The sequence below is a fragment of the Zosterops lateralis genome (genome assembly GCF_965231275.1).
Source record: "Zosterops lateralis genome assembly, chromosome: 2".
Lineage (NCBI taxonomy): Eukaryota > Metazoa > Chordata > Aves > Passeriformes > Zosteropidae > Zosterops > Zosterops lateralis.
Window position 1 is genome coordinate 35,186,884 of NC_139763.1, and position 12,712 is coordinate 35,199,595.

At 35.9% G+C, this 12,712-nt stretch overlaps 1 protein-coding gene across 1 annotated transcript; it reads left to right on the plus strand.

The window, feature by feature from the left end:
- The first annotated feature begins 2,655 nt into the window (after positions 1–2,655).
- LOC310906294 (granulocyte-macrophage colony-stimulating factor receptor subunit alpha-like) lies at positions 2,656–12,656 on the plus strand. Its single transcript, XM_083855456.1, has 9 exons — positions 2,656–2,704; positions 7,307–7,436; positions 7,529–7,704; positions 8,439–8,578; positions 9,194–9,232; positions 10,002–10,143; positions 10,682–10,772; positions 11,347–11,428; positions 12,322–12,656. The coding sequence occupies exons 2-9, from the start codon at positions 7,309–7,311 to the stop codon at positions 12,397–12,399; spliced, it is 876 nt and encodes a 291-aa protein (XP_083711582.1). The 5' UTR covers positions 2,656–2,704; positions 7,307–7,308; the 3' UTR covers positions 12,400–12,656.
- The last annotated feature ends 56 nt before the right edge of the window (positions 12,657–12,712 follow it).

Genomic DNA, 12,712 nt, shown 5'->3' on the forward strand with positions numbered 1-12,712 from the left:
GTCAAACTGTCCCTCTAACCTAGAGGCAAGACTGTTGATGGGGACCATATCAGAGAGCTTACAAAAGGGATTTACATGGGGATGATTTGAAACTGAGTTTGAAATGTATGGGTCGAAATGTGTTTTAGAGTTTAATGCATGGAATGACCCAAAGCTGCTACTCATAGAAAAAATTTCCTTCTGAAATTACGGTGTGTTTTTTCAGTATTTGCAAGGGGAGAGAATCAAAGCAGAATAAAACAGACACAAACCAAAGAACAGAATGTCCAAACAAGGGATGACTGAGTGCCATCAAGAAGCCAAATTATGCCCTCAGAAATATCCAAGTGGCCTTCATCTTGTGTGCAGGCAATATCTTGCTGCTTTCCAGACCCAGTGAGTGATCAGCTGTTGTTTCTGTTACTCGGGAAGATTCTCAAAGTGGCCACTTGATGGTAGCCCAGGATCAGGTACAAACAAGCTAGATCATGAAAGTAAAGGAAATAAGGAGGAAAATTAATACTTGTAAACTGAAACAAGTGTCTGGATGAGTCATCACCATACAATGAGGACCTGAGCTTCAATTCAGCTTTCAGGTATTGTAATATCCAAACAGAACTGCCAAGTGTACCTACTGGATAGCCCTATACTGAGACATGCTGTGTTTGGAGGTCTGCCCTCTTATAAACAAATTCATACCTAAGCAAATTCATACCTGTAAGCAAACTTCTGCTTATATTTTCCTTCCTGTTTCTTGACACCTTACATAAAAGGTGACTGGTATAAAACAGATTAAACCAGAACAAGAAAATCAGAAATGAGTGAAAGATTCTCTTTTGATTGTTAACTTCTTCATTACTATAACTGCAATGTTCACTCTTGGCATTAGCTATGAGGAAGACTAAATGCAAATTGTGGAATTCCTATCTTTTAAATTAAAGGCTACAAAGTTATTCATATAAAAGTTGTACAATTATTCTGGTTTTAAGAATTGATTGATTGATACAGATCAACCCAAAGAGTCTGTGGTAATATGTGCTGGTCTTGAAAAGGATGCCTTTAGACTACTCTGCCATACAAATCCCCTCCCTTTCATTAAGCAAATCAAACTAAATCAGATCAAATCATCCTTCAGACTGAAGAGCAGCTAAGGAGAACTGCATCATCAGCTTGTCTGGCTTTGTGAAATCATCCATGTCTAGGTCTAATTGACAAAATGGGATACTTGTGTAGTACCCAAAATCCTCTGCAGAGGTGATCTTGGGTATAAACATGAAGTCCTACATTGCATACAATTAATTAAATTGTCTATACTGAAACTGATAAAATATTGTTTACTCTGTATAAATATTGAAGATTCCAACTTTTCCAATCTATGTGAAAAAATTTATTAAGAAAAATTACTTGAAAATGAATTGAGACTTTTATTCCAGCTCAGTTTCTGGTAACCTAACTCACAGTAGCAGTTACACCATTACCCAACTTCTCTAGTTCTGGAACTCAGTGTTCCAAGAATAATTGTGTTCTGAGAATAGAACAACAAGGTCTAGTTTCAAGAATTACAGAAACTGAGTAGTTGCAAGAGTTTCAGCATTATCGCAGTCCTCCAGCAGACTTCTTTCAATTCCTCTACAGAGCAGCAATCAGAAGCCCTTACTTCTGCAGGTCCTGAAATGAAATGTCATAGCAGGGTACATGATAGTGTTCTGCTGCTTACCCTATGAAAAATTGAGGAATTGAGACCTAAAGAAGAGGAAATATTTCAAGAACCATCCCCTACCTATTCCTCCTCTGCCCAGAAGAGCAACAAGAACAAAGACTAATGGAAATGAAGATGTGCAAGATACAGACAAAAAGAAGGAGGATAGATTTTGTGTGATTTACCACTCTTCCAGTGAGATATAGCACCAAAGAGTAGTACACTCCGTGAACATTATAAATAATCAGATTTAAATGTTGCTGTCTACTTTAATGGCTTCATTTTCCTGTTAAAAATATTTAAAGATGAAGAAGACTGGGGGCTCAGTACTCAGACTGTACCATGGACTACATGAAAAGGCAGGTTCTGTGCTTCTTAGTTCCAGGACACCAGCACAGACAAGTGACATACTATTGACTTGGTACACTCAGGACATTTCATACATGCAGAAACTTTTCCTAATCTGTGCATTGACTTCACCCAACCCAGAAAAATGTGTACACAAAGCAGGACGGTTGTCAAGACTGGTGACATGGTTTGTTACCCACCTACAGGGAATGAGGATGGCTAGTGCAGAGCTGGGAGCATCTCTTCTGCAGGCCAGAGCAGTGGGCTGATACTCCTGTACAGGGCAGCATCTCTAAGCAATAAGAAGAAAACAGTGGCATGGCTTGAAGCAATGATACCTGACTTACACCTGAGCCAGAAGGAAGAGCCATGTTCATCAACCTTTCAGGTGGTGTCCTGTACAAACATCTATCTGAAAAATGTGTGACAGAAATGACTGAAAATTATGTGAATCAAGTAATGAGGAGGGTATCCCTCCATTCTGACTTATTTGTCTCCCAAGACAGGGAGTGACCCTGCTTCTCCCTATGACGTAACGGAAAAAATGATAAGGGAAATGAGGCAATGAAATCACATTGTCAAACCATGCAAAAATATACCAAGGAAAAGCCATAGTTTCTATTCTTTTTGTTCTCCATTACTGTAAGCACCACAGGAAAACAAGGTTTCAAGGAGGAGGTAGGTTTAATTTTGTCTGGTTTTCTTTTCTATTTTCTCCTCTATTTCTCTTTTATTTTACTTCAAAGAAGGTAGGCAAAGAAATACTGAGTTTTGTAATTTCTGCTAATTTTAATGTTAAAATAACTGCGAGGAGTGGATAGACACTACCTGGTAGCAAATGCTTGCTTTCCTCTGATGAATGTCCTAGCCAATATTTTGATGGCATATTTTTTCTACAATCTGAAAATTTAAATGTTAAAATTTGCAGAGTTTCCAGTGTTACTGGCCTCATCCATATAGCAGTATTTTGTTTAAGTTAAACCTGAATTACAGATTTGGAGAGCCTCTGTCACTTTCCCTTGAAAACGGTCAAATTGGAAATGTTTGGATTTTAGGTCTTTGCATCCGTAGAGTAAAATCACTAAATTCAGTGAACTCTTTTAGGAGTATTGCATTTAGGTGCCAGTAGAATGGAATTATTTCAGTGTCCTTTCTCTTTCATGATTTTAATACTTTAGAGATTTTATATACACAATTCCCTGAAAATGCTGCAGGAATGCAGGCATAATTTTACCCTCATAGCCCATCCAACACGGAAGAAGTAATTCCATTTCATATTTCCCAACTGACAAGAATGTCTTTCGAAATCTTTCAGAGAAAAAGCTGGGAAATGAATGTCAGAGGTCTAGTTTAATGTACTATACTCAACACAGACTTTCCCTTTAAAAAAAAAATAGTCATATTAAAAATAAAGTGTAAGTTTTGGTGGTTTTTTTCAGTTACAGACCTTCCTTTTTATTGGTTATAAAAATCATAGTGGGATGAAAATATGATAAGATGTATGGTTATGCATTACTCATAATCAGCAGGTTACTGTAGGTTTTATTCTCATTTAATCACCTCTCCAATCAACCTAGATGAGGTTAGACACTGCAGTAGGATTTCAGCTTCTGAATTCCTAACATGACTGTCCCATGTGGGAGGGTGTTAGGGTTCAGGCTTCTCTAAGAAACAACTTGTGCTGTAGCACCAAGTCTAGCAGCAACCAGTTTTCATAGAAACCTTATAAAGTGCTGTACAGGAAGGAAACAACTTCACACAGAAATACTTTAATTTTCCTAAAGCTTTTCATCAATAATCTGCATAGAGACTATTTGAGATGTGGAAGGAAGTTTGAAACATGTCTGGGGAAAATAGTACTGTTCCTCCACTGCAACTGCTTTTCTAAGGAGAAGCAGCACATGATACTTGCACATCTATAAGTATGAGGAGAAAAAGACCTTTTCAATAATAAATTTTCAGTTGAGAAAATAATAGTGTCAGTATTTTTGTTTAGTAATTACATGAGAATTCCAAATGATGTAAGAAAGGAAAGCAGTGAGTCCTCTTGGATTTATCAGACAAAGGTGGATAGCTCAGAATTAGAGAGATTTCTCTGGGCTATACTTTCAGTGAATGGCAAAAATAAATATAGTGAGGCCTTCATTTATTTTGTCCTAGACTAGATTGAATAAACTGTGTCTAAAGTAGCTGTTTTTTGGGTTTTTTCCATGCTGTGTTAAGGCAGTATAGAATTACTGGTTCCCCTGTGAGCATCTATACAGCTTTTCAGCAAGTTTAGGTAAGACAAACTCCACCTTACAGCTAACAGCATCTTCAGAGTTAGGTTGAAAGGTTTAAATAGTTTAATTGATGTTTTTTTTAATTTCCAATATCAAGTATATTACTTAACATCTTTTATAAAGTATCTGGTCAATTATGTCTAAGACTCAACAGTTCATGCATTTTTTTTTAAATTAAAGAATCACTGAATAAAAGTAAAAATTCTCTTGGGGTCAAGCCCCAAATGTGAGGTCCTGTTCTTCCTTGCTAGTAATGCTGGTAACCACAAATGAAGGTAATAATGCTGGTAACCACAAATTGCAGAGCCAGAGCCAAATGTTCTTCTGTGTGATATTTTTCTGAAGCTGAGCTGCCTACATTGTTTCTGATGTCTGCCCAAGAGATGGAGGTAATCTAAGTTGACAAAATAGACATAAGTAAACAAATAAACAAACAAATAAATAAAAGCACTCTGTGTACTTGAAACAGTGGATTGTTATGCAGTTGCATGGAATCATAACTGTCACATCTCAGTTAGGTATCTTGCTTCTTTCATGAAAAGCATATCAAACATTTCAAATATATCTAAAGATAGTAAAATATGTGAAAATAAGTTATTTATGTCTGAAACAAAGGATGCTTCAGACAATAATAACATACTTGCATATGTATTTTACTATCATCATCATCAAATAATACAGGAGGCAGTTCAGAAGGATGAGTATAGAACAGAAAAACTAAAGTGGCTTTTGCATCACAGCTCACAGAAAAGACTATGGTCCTACAATTTTTTTAAGGAAATAAATATATTCAAGTGACAAATATGGGGAATTTCAAATAGTAGTGCTTAAGCAAAAAGACACTAGCTAGTCCTCGTTATAAACTGGAGGCGGAAAAATATCGATGTCTCTCTGAAATAATGTGAGATACAAATCTCATGAAGACTGAGCTCTATTCCAGGTGTTGCTAAAAAAAAGAAGGTAATGCTGATAGTGTTGCATGAATAGAGTAGGCTCAAAAATAAACCTTATAGAAAAGGTGGTCATATTTATATACTTTGCTATATTTTCTTTGTCATAACCACAGAAATATTAATTAAAAAAAAAAAAAAATGTCCTAAGACCTTGGAAAAAAGGTCCAGTCAGCAACGGGTATAGAGAGACTCATTTGTATTCAGGATATGCCTGAGTATTTCCTTGGTTGTTTAACACTTCAACTGCTTGTTGGCCCACACAAGAACCAGGTTGTGAACTGATTCAAAATCAGAATAACCCTTTTTTCTTTAGATTTACAGCATTGCTAAAGGCTTGAGGAAGCCCATTGCCCTAAGACCAGTGCACAGCACCTGTGATCATACTTCAGAATGCTGCATTTACCCAGCAATTTCTTCATGGGAAGTTAATTTCTCTATTTGTTTTGTAAATGAAGAAGTGAAGTGCACAGACTTGGTTGGCCCTGGGTTATAAAGTGAATCTGTGGCAGACCAGAGAACTGATCCAAGCTCTCTATCACCTCATCACAGTACCATAATCACTGAACTCTCAAAAGTAGTCTCTTCAATGTATATAAACTTACACATAAATTGGATGTAAACAACTCCATGCTGAGAGCTTTGATACCTCTAGTGACTAAGTATGGGTCAGTATTTATTACAGCTACAGAAATAGCTTAGACAGCTCTTCGCTTAGTTGCTAGCCCACACTGTCATCTCAGATGAGACTGTTCCACTATTTCTGATAGAGGATGGAAAAAAAAAAACCCAACCAAAAAGAAAAAAAAACTGCTGTGAGGAGCATTAGTTGTAATTATGATCACTTTTTCAAAACTACTCACTACAGGGCTCCACAAGAAGTGGCATTAGCACAGCCAGGAGGGCAGGATGAGATCAGGCAGGATCAATGAAGGATGGGAAAGGACAGGGCACGCTTCGGCCAACACTTTGCCATTGAAGAAATGCTGCTGAACCATGCTCTTGAAAAAGTTTCAATCTTCCTCTTGGAAGAGAGAAAGATTTCCAGAAATCCAGGACAACTTTCTAATGTCTTTAAAAATTTCTCTTTATTTCCAAAGATGTAAGAATCAGATGTGGAGTTTTAGGGCTAACTAGAGAGGTACATGCAAAGATTGTGTGTGTAGTGCTTAAATTTAATGAGTTGTTGGATTAATCTTGGAAAGCTGTGGCCCAGTCCTTCAATTCACAATGACAGCTGCTGAGGTACTGAATGTTCATCACTTCCTGTTGAAGATCTCACCTTTTGGTAGGGGGGGAAACACACAAGGAATTCATTCAGGTTGTAAGTACAGGTTGTAATTTAACTCAAGCAAGCTATAAACTTCTGTTTCAGCTTTGTCGTGATTTCACACTAATTGTACAGATATTCAGGCCTGTTTCTATCAAGTTCAGTGTTAATAAGATTCCCCCTATCCTTGAATTGAAAGTACTGGAAGAGCTGACAGCCAGTTTCAACTCCTAATTGAAAAATATAACATTCTCTCTTCTAAATTGCAACACTTCTGAAGGGATTAGCTTCAGAAAGCAGCCTCAGGGTTAGATTGTAACCAGCTAGCTGTCACGCAGAAAAAAGTGGTGGACATCTCACTTAAATTATTAGTGCTTTATAACCAAGGGTCAGAACACTAAGCACAGCAGAAAGAACTTTTCCACTGTGCTCATGGTTGTAGAATTTGCAATCCAAGACTGGACCTCAGCTAAACAAGGGATCTAAACAAAGGACGCCACAGGGATGGTTTCTGATATTAACTTCCACTAAAACCCAATGCTTGAATTGATCATTAAAGACTCAATTAAATACCAGTCACATCTATGGCTTCTGGAACAGTGATAGATAATCCTCATGGCCCAGCACAAATAAAATCATTGCCATCTTCAAGTAAGGCAAAAACTACAAGAACAGAACAATATACAGTCAGATTTGCCAAGCAGGTAGCTAAAAGATCTGTGTTATTTCAGCAGTTATTCAGTCTTTCTGACACGGGATGTTCTTTCTATGTTTGCAGACATGAATGGGACAGCCATTGAGAATTTTGTCTGTGTCATTTTTAACGTTTCCTTCATGAACTGCACCTGGCATGTGGGCAGGACTGCTACAGAAGATACCCAATATTTCCTGTACTGGAGGCCCCCAAAGTAAGTAGATCTGCTTGTATACTGGGAATTTTGATTTGTGGTTGGGCATGTGACATTGTCAAGTTTATATTGATACAATATTTCATGCAAAGGAAAAAAGACATCACAGAATGTCAAAATTACATCAAAGATGACTATGGAAGGCACACGGGATGTCGATTTCAAAATGTAATAACAGGAAATTGGTATGCTTATTTCCTGGTAAATGGGTCCAGAAGCGGACAAAACGTTGAGCCATATGACACGACGATAATGCTATATGAAATTGGTAAGTGGTTTTTGTTGATATAATTTCCAGTTAAAATAATGAAGAATTCATCCTTCGGAAAAAGCATACATTTTAAAAATACTGCTCCTCATAATAGGTTTGGGGTTTTTCCCCTTTTTCTCAGCCCTAAAGTATAAGAATTAAAAAAAACTTATGAAATACAAAAACAATCTGGAATCATAGGCCAGAAAATTTTGAACATTTCAGTCAAATACCTATTCTTTGAGAGAAAGGTGACATCTTTTAGAATTGACTAGCTAAGGACTCCCAGGTGGGACTATCCAGATGTTGGTCTTATTATCTCATAATGCTGTTCATCCACATAATGAAAACAACCAGTTGATTTTATGCTGTGAGCAAAAACTTTCTTTTTTTAATGTAAGAAGTTTAATAAAAAATTCTGTTTAATTTGAATGCATATTAAAAAAAACCCAACCCTTAAATCCAAGAAATAAAACCAAGCCTGCATAAATCATATGCTGAATTCAGTAAAATGTAACAAATAGCTTGTGTTTCTAGTTTTCCTTACTGTTGCAGCTGGTGCTCCATGCTCCTTAACTGAAATGTTAAATCAGGGGGACCTGCTTTAGAATATGGGGACAATATAGAAAATCTGCTAAACTTGAAACTACATGTTTTTAAATCAGTTGCTTGAACATCTACCTATATTTTTGAAATGGCAGAGTGAAGAGAGCTGTTACTAATCAAAAGTATTTCTGATTATATTATTGTAGAAAAACTCACCCCTCCATTAAATGTCTCAGTGAACTGTACAGAAGCTTCTCATAGATGTAGTATTTGGTGGCAACCACCTCGCACAAGTACTAAGAAAAAAAGTAGTTGTTTCAAATATGAAATTGTCATAGAAAGCAAGGTAAGAATAATTATGACTTTTAATAGCACTTTTTTTCTATTTCCACACATAACACCATACAACCAGTTATACCCTCCTTTTGAAAGCTTGGATGAACATGGAAAGTAATATTATGTTCCTCAGAAATAATGTTCAAAATATTTGTTGGAATATTTGTAAGTTTGTTTTTCCTACAGTAAAGAATTAAAAAAAAATAAAACAGGAGACATAACTCAGCTAAATTAAATGTATAAGAATGCAAAAGATACACAGGGAAAAAATGGAAAAAACACTGTCAAAGTTAATTTGTAAATTTTAGATACTTTGCTTTGTTTTAACAATTAAAATGTAAACATTTTGTCAACCTGAGCCTTTTTCTTTTTTTTTTTTTTTTTTTGTGCTTTCATACTCAATTCTGCAGTCAAATATAAATGGTACAATATTTCAGAGCATCAGTGGAGAGGAAAAACCGCTTAGTGGAACAACAGCTAAAATTTCATAGTTTAAAAAGAAGGCATTTAAAATATTGCATACAATTTTTCTTTCTGAAAATCAAACACTCATGAGAGGAGACCCTTTATTATATAGTAACAAAAAGAATAATCCTGAAAACTAAATTTTTTCTCTTGTTGCTAGGCTGATGCTGAGAAAAACAGCAAAACTACATCTAAAACAGTAAGTCAGTATTAACCTAACATTTATGCTATATTGAAATTTCTTCTGTATCTGAGCATCCTCCAACCAAATTGGTTTGGTTTCACACAACCTGTTTCAATGTACTACACATGCTCATTATTGGTAAGTTTTCTAAATCGGAAGTTTTAAACTGTTGTTTATAAAACTTGGTACAAAAACACTTGCACACATGGATTTTGATTTAACTTCACAAATTCTTCCATTTAAAATTCTTTTTTACTTCCTAGCGGGTTCATATATGTGTAAAAATATGGATCATGATTCTGTGTAACAAAGAATGTGGAGATTTTTTTCTTTTTTAATACTCTCTGGAAAGGATTGAGATATAAGAGGCAAGAAAATATTATCTCAAAGATTAAGCCAATATAAAGATGGCAGAGAAAAAAAAAATCAACTTCTTACTTCTGTGTAATCTGGGTATCAAACTCTACTTCAGTTTTGAAAATATCCACTGTAATGATGTGCCAGATGTTTAAAGACTTTTTTTCCCGTAAAGTCCCATTGTTTAGCAGAGTCTAAGGAGCCAGAGAAACATACAGCAAATTTCATCTCCATATTACCCATTAATAAAAATGTTTAAACAAGAGGAACTAAGATGAAACAATCTAATATACTAAAGGATATTTTTCTACTTATTATTTCACTCTAGCCTGTCCACAGAAAGAATATATAAATGTAAAACATAACATTTTATCATAATTATGTAAAAATATAACCAAAATTCTCATTCTACTTATTTTGCATTTAGGAAGCAATCATTGAAAATAACTTCTACCTATATGAAAGCTTCAGCTCAGGAAAAAGGTACAGCGTCAAAATCAGAGCAACAGACGCGGGCTTTTGTTCAGTAAGCTCAAACTGGGGAGAGTGGAGTACCCCTGTGGAGTTTGGTGAGAATAAAAATCCCTTCCTTGGCCTTGTTCAGTTATTACCTGTCTGCCTCAATTTTTACTTAATGCTTACAGATGGAAACACGTTAATAATTGCACATTAATTCATTAGGACAAAGAGTTGAAGAATTGCCATGTCTCTTAATAGTAGCGAGTTCATTGTTGGGAGACAGTTCTTCTTGCAGGGGGATAGTGAATGAAACACGCTTTTTTGAGGTCTGTTGCCAGCTGTTTTACTTCTTTCATCTTTGCTCCTGACTTTATAAACTCCTTTTTCCTGCTGTTGCTCTCTGCCACCTTGGATGTTTAGATACTCTGTAGGACTCAGTTTCTCAGGTATCAAGTTCCTGTGGACAGTCCACATGCTGCTCAGCCATTCTATTCCTTTGTATGCTGCAGGGCAGTGAGGTGCTGAGCTAAAGAAGTCATCCCTTCATACAGTGCTTAACGCCCTGATGCAAAGCAGATTGCACATAGCTGTGCGATCACCTGTGCGCTGTGATGCTAACCAACACTGTGATGATTGCTTGCTTTTCAGGAACACAACAACTTACATCCACTTCACCATATATGCTGTTTGTGATACCGGGGCTGGCAGCAGGTCTCACACTTCTCCTCTGCATGACAGTGTAAGCCTTATTTATAAGCCTTGGTTATTTATTTATTGAAATGACACTTTTTCCCCTAACAGAAAATTTCTGGCCTCCTTTTAAAGGAAACAAGGGAGGGAGAAACTTGACACTGAGCTATACTAGGAATCATCCTCTGGATATTCCTGAAGTGTACTCTACACTTCTGATTCTCAACTTTCTTATCCACTTGATCAATATAACACAGTGCTTTCCAATACTGGGACAAGGCCTTCTATCAGTACCTCTTTCCTACCATCAGACCCTGAGATGTAGATGGGTGGTTCATGAAATTTTTTCCATGTTTAACAACATTTCCTTTTCACAAACTTAAAAACAACTTCCTGTGACACCTAAATAAGTCATAAAATACATTATTGTCATCCAAATTCTGAACAACAAAATTATAACGCTGTATTTAGCCTACATAATTTTTTAGCTACCTTTGAATTAGTGGAATACTACTTATGTCTTAGAGAAATAAAATAGTACCTCAGGAGCATTATTATATATTACACGTTCGTGTGTCTGCAAACTAAGTCTTTTCTTCATCAAACCTTTTTTGTCACTGTAGAAGGGCTTATTTGAAAAAAACATCTGCTACAATACCACAGCCAAGAGAACCATTCCATGAGCTCTCTTCAATGGACTTCCAGGTATGCTTTCTTTCCATTTTTCTGAAATTTAAAAATTTAGTCTCAAAGGTATGACCTAACTGTCAGAAAGATGTACACAAGTGAGAATCAATTTTCTTTCTTTTTCTTATTCTTGGGATATGGACAAAGAAAGTCCATATGCAAATAATTTGTCTGTTTTACTTTTTCCATTATGAAATAATTGCCATCTGTCTACCTGGAGTATTGGAGAAAATACAGTTTCACCCTGCTCTCCCTATAAACCACAATGTATCACTAAAATAATGCTGAGCATAAGTTTCTTGGCACAATAATAATGCAGAATCAGGCCGGGAGAGAAGGGACAAAGAAATCTTCAGTAGTTTTGCCATGCTAATATTTGGCAATGATGCTAAAGGAGGTAAAAGTTTCTCAGGTAAGCAAGAAAGTAGAGCAGAATGTTGAGAGGTGCTAACTTATGTGGAACCCTGGAATGACTTGTGAGCAAGAACAAACAGAAAAACACTGCAGGAACTGCCCTTCTAGAGAGCATGTTGCAGTTTGCTGCAATTTGCAAAGCCTTTAGGGTGGCTGCAGGTAGGTCTAGAAGAAAAAATTTGTCTGCAGGGACACACTGAATTACTGGCGAGCCTTTATAAATCCTTTTATTTTCTCTTCTGTCATCATATTAACTTTTCTATGTTTTAAAATATGATTTATCCAGGTTTTTAGTTGGTAAGTCTTTGTTCGTCTTTGGGAGTTATATGGAGGGAAGATCTAGACATGTCTGCTTTGGTTTTCTAATTGACATTGTCCTGCTGCAGGTTTTGTACTATAAATAATGAATCTGAATGAAAGGAGATTCACAAATCAGAACCTTGAGACTAATCTTATGCATGAAACACTAATGAAATGCTATATTCTTCCTTTAACAGACAGAATATATGAATCTATTAAAAAAACAAGAAACTGAAGAAATTATAGATGTTGAAGAAGTAATGGAATGCAAGTGAAATGAGCAACTTGATTTTTTTTTTCAAACATATATACCTTGCTGGCAAAAAGTAAGAGGTTTTTTCATATTCTCTTACTCCTTGAAGCAGGAAGAAGAGCATTCATTGTCTATAGAGACAATTCCCCAAGATTTTATCTCTAAAAGACTCTTTGTATTTGGATGCATTGTCTATGAACAGTTAGCTTGAGCTATTTCTGGTTTTTATTATGATGAATATTGCAGTATTTCAGAAAAAATATATTTCAGTATTTCTTTTACTGTTTTTCAACACTGTGCAAAAGAATAAACCAGATTTAAGGGGTTTATTCAGC

Coding starts and splice junctions, on each gene's coding strand:
- LOC310906294 (XM_083855456.1), top strand. CDS start 7,309: ATGAATGGGACAGCCATTGAGAATTTTGTCTGTGTCATTTTTAACGTT. Junction 7,437..7,528: donor CTGTACTGGAGGCCCCCAAA/GTAAGTAGATCT, acceptor TTTCATGCAAAG/GAAAAAAGACATCACAGAAT. Junction 8,579..9,193: donor AAATTGTCATAGAAAGCAAG/GTAAGAATAATT, acceptor TCTTGTTGCTAG/GCTGATGCTGAGAAAAACAG.